This window comes from Triticum dicoccoides, chromosome 2A (assembly GCF_002162155.2).
Source record: "Triticum dicoccoides isolate Atlit2015 ecotype Zavitan chromosome 2A, WEW_v2.0, whole genome shotgun sequence".
Lineage (NCBI taxonomy): Eukaryota > Viridiplantae > Streptophyta > Magnoliopsida > Poales > Poaceae > Triticum > Triticum dicoccoides.
This window is the reverse complement of record NC_041382.1, coordinates 528,395,929-528,405,846: the sequence shown is the minus strand read 5'-3', so window position 1 is coordinate 528,405,846 and position 9,918 is coordinate 528,395,929. Positions and strand designations below refer to the sequence as shown.

At 41.2% G+C, this 9,918-nt stretch overlaps 1 protein-coding gene across 2 annotated transcripts; it reads left to right on the top strand.

Annotated features, from left to right (window-relative positions):
• Positions 1–290: 290 nt before the first annotated feature.
• On the top strand, positions 291–9,417 carry LOC119355187 (ATP-dependent DNA helicase Q-like 4A). Of its 2 annotated transcripts, none has more exons than XM_037621966.1 (25): positions 291–447; positions 1,147–1,516; positions 1,600–1,657; positions 2,082–2,477; positions 2,594–2,764; positions 2,858–2,988; positions 3,084–3,447; positions 3,532–3,663; positions 4,022–4,108; positions 4,183–4,316; positions 4,674–4,794; positions 4,958–5,109; positions 5,178–5,313; positions 6,105–6,228; positions 6,300–6,370; positions 6,433–6,501; positions 6,583–6,693; positions 6,778–6,936; positions 7,027–7,107; positions 7,288–7,449; positions 7,577–7,629; positions 8,231–8,330; positions 8,409–8,500; positions 8,578–8,651; positions 8,762–8,870. In XM_037621966.1, the coding sequence occupies exons 2-25, from the start codon at positions 1,323–1,325 to the stop codon at positions 8,764–8,766; spliced, it is 3,177 nt and encodes a 1,058-aa protein (XP_037477863.1). In that variant the 5' UTR covers positions 291–447; positions 1,147–1,322; the 3' UTR covers positions 8,767–8,870. The 2 variants fall into 2 exon arrangements, with proteins under 2 accessions (XP_037477863.1, XP_037477862.1); XM_037621965.1 differs by having other exon boundaries at positions 292–447; positions 8,578–8,655; positions 8,762–9,417.
• Positions 9,418–9,918: the final 501 nt, after the last annotated feature.

The following is a 9,918-nucleotide window of genomic DNA, read 5'->3' as shown; positions in this document are numbered from 1 at the left end:
CTACAATACATAAATTTCTGCTCGCTACTTTTTTCTTTGCAGAATTTTCCAAACACTGGAATACGAGATGGAAATCACCAAAATGGGCAACGGAATCACACTCGCACTCCTGTACACGCGCAAATACCCTTTCACACACAACCTACCCGTTGAAACTTGAGCACCGTTGTCAACACTCGGCACAGATCTTAACCGCCGATCCAACGGCCACCGCGCTAACCAGAGGATCACCGGATCAGGGGGGTGCCGGTTCCCTAATTCGTTTCCCTCCACGGGGGAGGTTTTCAATTTCCCGTGTACCATATCCCGCGCGGCGGCTGGCCATTCCCTCCGCACAAACCCACCCAGATTTCCTTCCGCATTCCCCAAAACTAGGGCTCGGCCTCTCGCTCTCCCTCTCCGGCGCGCGCGCGTAGGCCTCAGCCTCCGCGGCCTCGTCGGCGCCAGGTGATCTCGCTGCCCCCGACCCAGTCGCCTCCCGTCTTTGCAATTTCTCGTGTTTTCCCGGGGACCTTTCTGGTGCGAGTTCACGCGGCACCGCGGCCGCGGGATCTCTTATCGTGTTCGTGGCTGGGAGCGGCGAGGAGGGGTTGTTTTCGGTCCTCGGCGGGGCTGACTGTACGGTTCGATGATAGGGTGTTCGACGGAATGCCTGCCTCCGCGGGGAGGGGTTTGTTCAATTTCTTCCCAGCCAAAACGTAACCCTGTGTGCGTATGGTATATGCACGGCCAAAAATGCATTGATTTTCAGTGCTATCGATTATTTGAACAGAATCATGTCCACAGGACTGCAATTGATGGAGTATGGCTCATCTCATACTCTATTTCGTCGCCCAGCACACGCCTGCTTTAGAACTGCTGCGATTGACTGGATAACTGGACTTAGTCTTGCCTTATCCGTTTGTTTTCGCCTTTTCGGTGAGCTCTGATGATGGTTGGTCAAAACCCTAATATGGATAACATCTTTAGGTCTACTATTTTAAACAAGCTTTCAGTTATTTATAGCTTGTCTTCAGTGAAGTTTTGAGCTTCTGATATGATCTCACCATCGCAGTTGCTAATGTAGGCATCCTTAGTGATGTATACAGGGCTCACCATCATTTGCATTCTTGTTTCTTACTCTGTTTCTTGCATCATATTTTGTAGGCGTGCAGAAGTTATATCTATCACACAATTTGAGGCATTTCGAGACTGCCCGCACATGCTGGCAGAACCACGCAAGTGCTATTTACACACCTCAGTTTGGTCTTGGCCCCTGACTTTGTGAGATCTCATCACCAAACATTCAATAGCACTTCATGCCCTAATTACCATAGCAGCGAATGCAAGGAAGCAACAAGCTGAACGCTGGCTCCAGCTGCAATGACAAGCCGCCAAAAGTCAATTGGCCACATCATGCAAATGCTATACAAAGCTCCCTTAGCAAAGATGACTTTCTAAGTTCAAGCTTTCTGTTCTCTTTACCCACACAAAGGGCAAATCCGGAAGCGAACTGCAATACAATGCTTTCTTTAAGGTATAATTCTGTTATATGCAATTAGTTGATCTTATCGTAGAGACAGTTGTTCACCACATCAGCAACAAAACTCATATTCCCAGGTCCGCTGCTTGTAAAATTCAAGGCCCAGAACGCCTTCAAGTTCCATGGATCGAGAAGGTATGGCAATAATACTGTAACATGCTATGAATCATCACACAATGCTTAAAAATGCTATAGCTACACGATCACTTCGACCTGGCTTGTCTTTTACTTCCATGCCAATCTTACTGTAAGAAGCAGTTTTCTTTCAAAACCATGTTATAAAAGCTATTAGATGCTTGTTTGTCTTGACTAAGTGCAAAACTAGGACAGTTTGTTTTTCAACTTGTTAGCTGTCCACTAAAGGCGCATCACATTTTGTTGGAGTTAGGACTGGTTACCCACTTGCTGCATGCCTGTAAATTCAATCCTGGCTTGTCTTTTACTTCCAGTTTATCGCTTTGCTGAAAAAAAAGCATAAACCTTATTGCCACTATCTAAAAAGTTCAGTGTGTTCTGTTCATTTTTGTGTGGTTATTATCTAATGACACTTCTATGACAGGCCTGGCGTTCTGTGTGTAACACCCAGGTGACCTGTAAGAATTATTTAAGACCTGGTTTATCTGCAAAGGTGAAAGATTGTGGCAGGGATTTTTCTCCTATTTATGCAACAGATTCTTCATATAATGCCAACAAATTGGATAATGTGCCGAAAAGTACAATCCCCTCTCAGGAAAGTCTGCATCGCCGCACTGAAAGTGGTATCCTGGAGCAAAATAACAGCCATCGGCTGGCAAGCACCTGTACAACGGCTTACCGGAGCAATTATGTGGTTGGAACAACATATCAGAGCAGTTTTGCCAGAACTGATGCTATGTCATGCCAGACTGTTCCTGTTGCTGATAACATGTGTGCTGATGATAAGTTAGATGCCATGGATGATGACGAGATTCTGGCGGTAGGTGCTTTAATCCGATAAATTTGATATTTTATCTACTGAATTATCTTCCCAGAATTAGATGAACATACCATCTTATCATATCATAATTGGTGACAAATCTAGTTATGTTCCAGAGTATTGATGTGGACCGCATAGTTATGGAACATTATGAAGCAACAAATACACCCAGAGGGTTAGCATCCCGGCAAATGTCAACTCCATCAGGAAACAAGTGTAACTTCACAGGTTCAGATGATAATAGTTTACCACAAGAACTCTCTGAAATTTGTAGTCATGGTTACAAAGTAAGCAAAGTATTAGTTGAATCATCATTCATGCTGTTCACGTAGTAGCTATTTCAGCATGTTAACTCACAAGTTAATACAAAACTTGTGCAGCTAGCTTTTTGCCCAGAGCCGAATTATCATTTGCAAGGGATGAAGGATCAGTTGATTGCAGTATCCAATAAACTTCTTGATGGTTCTGGAGAACTCAATCCTCAACATTCTGAAGAGCTTCGTCAACAGCGGTTTGGTTCTTGGGCCTACTGATTATTTTTGTGTATATTATGAAGCTCGGTTTACCAGTATTAATACTGATATTTTCTGTGGTTATACACTGCAGTGCACATCTAAATAAACAGATCCAGATACTTGGGGATTATATGGCGAGGCCAACCCAAGACGATGAGCGGCAGAGATCACACTCTATGGCCTCCACAACAGCTGCAGAAGGGCATCACCCCCCTATGACCCCAAGCACTTTTGTGGACAATAATAGATCCCAATCTCAGTTTTATGATATGAATGGACCCTGGGACGGTGGTTCATGCTATACTCCTGCTCCATGTACCTACATGGATAGTAACATACCGTTAACATCGGTGCAGAGAGATTACACCCGTAGAAATATAGATATTAGCTACACCGACGGTTCTGGTGATAAGAAGTGGAGCAGCACAGATTTTCCATGGACCAAGGAACTTGAGGTTATTTATTTTCTTCAAAATCAACTGTTGATTACTTCATTAACATTGGCTTATGACAGTCACTAAGTTTGACTGCATCTTCAGGTCCACAACAAGAGAGTATTTGGAAACCGTTCTTTCCGCCCAAATCAGCGAGAAATAATTAATGCCACAATGAATGGTAGTGATGTTTTTGTTTTGATGCCAACTGGTGGTGGAAAGAGTTTGACCTACCAGGTAATAAACCATGCTTCTACAAATTTCTGCCCTTTTTTGATATGCTATGCATATTTGAAATACTGTATACACCTTTTGACTCTTCAGTGGTGATTTTTGTGAATTTGTTACTCCTTTGCCTTTTGTCTTTTCTAGTGCTCACATATGTATGATACTACTGGCCAAGTGGTACGTTTAAGTTTTAAACATGGAAGATGAGATAATTTCTAAAAGAGTTTGATCAGATGAGCGTTATGAATTAATCGATGGTCTTGCAGGGAATTAAAACAATCCAATTTATTCAGCATTGACTGCTAACTACATCTGCAAGATTTTATTTCCTCAAATTAGCACTGAACACTTGTCTATTAATTTGCAGCTTCCGGCTCTCATTGATGAGGGCATAACTCTAGTAGTTTGTCCTCTTGTTTCACTCATCCAGGACCAGATCATGCATTTATCACAGGTAATGCATTATCTCATTTCCTAGAACATATTTCTTTGATGTTGTTTTGACCACTCACCTCCTGTCTGGAGCAGGCAAATATTCCTGCAACTTACCTCAGTGCCAACTTGGAATGGACAGAGCAGCAGAGAATATTAAGAGATCTAATGTCTCCTACATCTACATGCAACTATAAGCTACTATATGTTACTCCAGAAAAAATAGCTAAGTAAGTGGAATGCTGTAAATTCCACATCACAGGTCTGAAGTAGTTATATTTGGACTTTGCTGCATCATCTCTGAACTGCTGTTCCAAATTATCCTTTTGCAATATAGTGTAACTTCCATACTTATTTAATATGACCTGGTGGCATTGTTTAGTAGTTCACTTTTTCCAGATCAAAATTAGCTGTTACAGTTCCTTTTTTTTTACCTAACATCTACATTTGAAATCCCTGAATGCACTTAAGGCTTAAGCTCTCTATTAGTCCCTCGCTTGTACATACTCTTCTCTGTCAGTTTATCATTAGGTCTGTTCTACTATCAATGTATTTGGTAGTAACTGGTAGCAATTTCCTGGGTACAGGAGTGATGCTCTGCTGAGACAATTGGAAATTTTATATTCACGAGGTTATCTTTGTAGAATTGTTATTGATGAAGCTCATTGTGTAAGCCAGTGGGGCCATGATTTCCGACCTGATTACCAGGTACTTTCTACCATGAAGACATATGTTCATGTCAAATACTCCCTCTGTTTCAAAATATAAGACGTTTTTTGACATTACGATAGTGTCGAAAAGCGTCTTATATTTTGATACGGAGGGAGTAAGAGACAATCATTTGATATAACTTTCGTACATGATCTCTCAGCATTTAGGTCTCTTAAAACAAAAGTTCCCAGAGACACCAGTCCTGGCCTTGACTGCAACAGCAACTGCGAGTGTTAAGGAAGATGTTGTGCAAGCTCTAGGCCTTGCAAACTGTGTTGTTTTCAAACAGAGTTTTAATCGTCCCAATCTGAGGTAAGTCTGTCAGAATATATTGACATACAACTTCTACTGTACAAATCATCTCAGCGCAAGTTTTGCAGGTATATAGTGATGCCCAAGACAAAGAAATGTCTTGAGGATATAGATTGCTTTATCCGTGAAAATCATCCTAAAGAATGCGGCATCATATATTGCCTTTCAAGAATGGACTGTGAAAAAGTGGCCGAAAAACTAAGGGTTACTTCTTCAGACTTTAAGCTGTTCACTGTTCAAGCATGCTGTGTTCTCCTTTGATATTTAATATTGTTTGCTGGAGCAAATCCGTCCTTACCAATCTTTTCAGTATTCTTATGTGTTTTCCAGCTTTTGCTAAATATAGACGTTCAATTTTATTTTGGGTCAATCTTCTTGTTTATCCTGATTCCTGAGCACCTGTCTCTACAAAGACGTCTTTACCACTACGGAATATAGATGAACACACATGTCAGTGAAAAGGGCTCTATGTTTATTTTTTTGTAATTTGGGCCCCATATTTGTAAAAGGAGTCGCACTTTGGTTTTAGTCTCCGCTTGGTAAAATTAGTTACACATGTTGGTGTGCGCCATCAACAATTCCTACCTGAATTAGGTTTCATGCGTAAACTAATATAGATGCACCAAATCTTAGAAATCTTGTGAGATGTTTCGAAAGTTAATGCACAACCATGTTGAATAGTTGGTCTCTTAACTCAAACATGCCAGATAGAGGGTTTGGTAGTGCACATCTCATGATATTTTTGCCCAGATTTACATGTAGCAGTCTCATTACGTGCTCAAGTGGGAGCCATGTCAGTACCTGATGGTTTTAGAGTGCATAGGTTGATGTCAACATTTTACTTGTGCTAGTCTGATGATGTGATAAATCCCAAGGCTGTAATTGGATTTAGTCAGAAAATAGAAATTTGATGGGCTATGCAAATTTGAAGTGCTTAGCATTTGAACTACTGACCTGTCTGACTAATCTTGTCTGTTTCCTGTTTATTGACACAGGAATTTGGGCACCAAGCAAGACACTACCATGGTAGCATGGAGCCTTCTGATAGAGCAGCTGTTCAGAGGCTATGGAGTATGGATAAGATAAACATAATCTGTGCTACAGTTGCATTTGGGATGGGTAATGTGATCTTTGAAACATCTTCAAATGAATTATTTATCTGCGCCCCATGTTAATGTTCCAATTTGCAGGTATCAATAAACCCGATGTCCGTTTTGTTATTCATCATTCCCTTCCCAAATCAATTGAAGGGTACCATCAGGTAAGGACTTTGCACAGGAAACTGCATGATTTAAGCTGTTTCATGACTGAGTTTTCTTTTAGGAGTGTGGACGTGCTGGTAGAGATGGACAACGCTCATCTTGTGTGCTGTATTATAACTATTCTGACTATGTAAGTCTAGTGGCACCTTATTGTCAGCCTGTCATCTCATCAGTCATCACAAACAAGTAATTTTCTTGCCAAACTATCTAGATTCGTGTCAAACACATGATTACGCAAGGATCTGCAGAGCAAGTAAGATCAAGCTCTTCGTCCTCACATGGTCAAGCACTTGCAACACACAAGGAGAATCTCTTGTGCATGGTATAGATAAATCTATATGCATTTTGTTCGTCGAGGTGTAGTTTGGAAGCCGTCATAACCATGTATTTTCCCCCTCTTCTACAGGTTAGTTACTGCGAAAATGATGTGGATTGCAGACGTTTGCTACAACTGATCCACTTTGGAGAGACATTTGATCCATCACATTGTTCAAAAACATGTGATAATTGCAAGAAAGGATTGAGATGGATTGAGAAAGATGTGACCAATATTGCTAAGCAATTGGTAGGTCCCTAAGCAGATAGCTATGCCCTGCCTCCTGAACACATGCACACCTCTCTGTGAACTTACATCACCATCTTGTTGCTTTTTTAGGTTGAGCTGGTCTTGGCGACAAGGCAGTCATGTTCGAGTTCTCATATTCTTGAAGTTTACAGAGGTTCCTTGAACCAAAATGTATGCCATTCTGCTAAACGCTTGGAATTATTGTTCTGAAGTTCATTAATTCTGTTACTTGCTACCGGTGTCAACTTTCTACGATCTGGATATTGTGCATCTTGGTTTCTTGCTGGAGAAATCATGGTGAAACTACATACTTGCGCCTAGATTGTAAATCTTGTCAACTACTGCATTTAGGTCAAGAAGAACCGTCATGATAATTTGCCTCTTCATGGGGCTGGGAAGAATCTAGCTAAAGGCGAGGCAGCAAGAGTACTGCGGCATCTAGTAACCGAGGGAATACTTACCGAGGATGTCAAAAAGAGTGATATGTATGGATCAGTATCATCTGTTTTAAAGGTAGCCGAGGGAATACATGATCCCTGGTTGGTTTATTACTTTATTTTTGAGATGATTTTTTGGCAACCTTCTTGTAGCTGCCTTTGGTTTTATACATACGTTTTCCTTCCTTTTTTTTGTTGAGCAGGCGAATCAGGTTAAAGTTGGTGGTCTTCGCTCTGGCAATCAGATCGTCCTTAAGTTAGTTTTCTGCCTTGTACATGTTATAAAATTTATTGGATGTTCTGCATTTGTCTCTTCTCTTCAAGTTTGATTTACATATCTTGCTTTTATTGAGAAATATTTCCTTTTTTGTGTGACCATACAGTTCTTTTTCATGAGTTCGCCAAAAATCTTTCTGGGGTCCATCATTAACTAATAATGTCTTTTAAGTGATGGTTTTATGGCAGTATCAGTTTGCACTTCTAAATTTGGTTTGCACAATATGATGTTACCGACAATCTGATCTTGATTTGTAGAACTGAATATATATAATGTCAAATGTCATTATAATTGAGACTTCGTTGAGTATGACGATTTTTTGGCAGTAAAAGTTTAAACTCATATTGCTTTTTTGCACAATGTAATGTTACCGACAATCTGATCTTGAATTAGAACTGGATATGTAATGTCAAATGTTGTTATCGACTGAGACTTAGTTGAATGCACTTCAAGTTGGAAAGTTGAGCTTTAAAGTTAAATCAGGATATCACATACTCCTACTAGAGTACTTTCTTTAAATTTAAATTTCATTTAATATTCCAAACATCTTGCTTATAATGATTTGTATGTTATTTTGCAGGTTTCCCACTGCTGACAAAGCCCCGAAGATGGGGAAACTTGATGAATCATCAATCTCACAAGTCAATAAGACTGTTCAACGGCAGAGTGAAATGGATGAGGTAGTTGGTCATTAGTTATAGTGAATCCTCTTGTGTGCATTTATTTTTGTTCATTCTAAAGGCTATTCTCAATTGCAGAATTTTTCATCGCTGCTCTATGAAACTTTAAGAATCCTTAGGTCTCAGATAGCGGAGGGTACTGCAGGATGTGGTGTACACCACATATTTAAGTAAGTTTCATGTTATACCTTCAGCTGTGCAAGGACTCGCTGACTGACTTCTGACGTGGTGAATTATTCATGTTCAGAAATGAAACACTGAAGGAAATTAGCACTCGGATACCAAGGACAAAAGAAGAACTTTTGGAGATAAATGGCATCGGCAAGTAATGACTCTAAAAACAATATATTCAGTGCACATTGTAAGGTTGGCAACGCAGCTCTGGGAACTAAAGCAAAGCATTACTTACGGCTTTACATACTTTCTTTCAGGGTGAAGCTCAACAAGTATGGGGATCGCGTACTTGCAACCATAGAGGAGTTTCTCAACCAATTTCCAAACGGAAGCAAGAGAAGCAGCAGCAGCGGCGGCAGTAACGAGCAAAATGAGGCCGTGAAGAAGCGAAGGGGCTTCACCGCCATTGACACGTCTGGTAACGGCAATGACTTTGAAGAACGCACAGTTCAGTCCAAGAAACACACGGGAAAGACACGAAACAGCAAGCAGGGAATACCTGATGCTGCAAGCGTGATCCAAGACGTCCGCTACATAGATGTTGACTTGGACGGATGCGAGGAGGTGGATGAGCTGTGCAGCAGCGTCCAACAGCCTGTGGCCTCTGGTAGGGTTTTGCCCAAGTGGACGGCTGGCGGTAACGCCCCCACACCTAATATATTTGAAGAATTTAAATACACCAACTAGGCTTGTAGGCATCTAAGCCTTATATATATAGGTCACGTGTTTCAGGGTAGTTCTTGTAGGCTGTAGCAAATGTAACATGATATTCTTCTGTGGGGTAATCTGGATTCGGTGGACATGGAAATGTATGTACCACACTGCAGTAATAGACTACTAGTGTCTTATCAGAACTGTCTGAGGAGAACTACCTGCCGAGAGAGGTTGCTTGATTATGCTGCATCTTCAATCTTGGTGTACCCGGGTGTGGATTGTAGCAGCTTGGTGTACCCGGGTGTGGATTGTAGCAGATGTGGCTTCTGTTTGAAGCCGTCAGTTAGCTGTCTGTCTGTTGATGCATGTTGCCTGTTGCTGTTGGCTGTTGATTGTTGAACCCTGAAGCAGGCTGCATTTGCATGTGCCGTCGCGGTATGTTCTGCGAGACTGCAACGGCCTAGCTACCTTGGGCAACCGACGCAATTTTTGTATTTGCCAATACGCAGGTGGCATGTTCCATTCGACCAACATGCTCGCTTTAATATGACGGCGATCTCCAGGTTTGTTTGTGAAGCAGTAGTACTAGCAGTACACTTTTTTTGATTTGAAATTCTCGTTTCCTCGAAAGAAAATATCGTTTGAAGATGCTCTTCTTTTCTTAAAATACACATTATTATTAAAGGGAGATATTGGTCGCTTTTTTTAACCCGATAACAGGAGCTGCGCATTTATTTTTCTCGTGTCATTTCGGCAACAG

Bases quoted from the DNA above. Each gene is read 5' to 3' on its own strand.
- LOC119355187 (XM_037621965.1), top strand. From the start codon at position 1,323: ATGCAAGGAAGCAACAAGCTGAACGCTGGCTCCAGCTGCAATGACAAG. The intron at 1,517-1,599 runs GTATAATTCTGT...TCATATTCCCAG, and splicing joins AATACAATGCTTTCTTTAAG to GTCCGCTGCTTGTAAAATTC. The intron at 3,448-3,531 runs GTTATTTATTTT...CTGCATCTTCAG, and splicing joins CATGGACCAAGGAACTTGAG to GTCCACAACAAGAGAGTATT.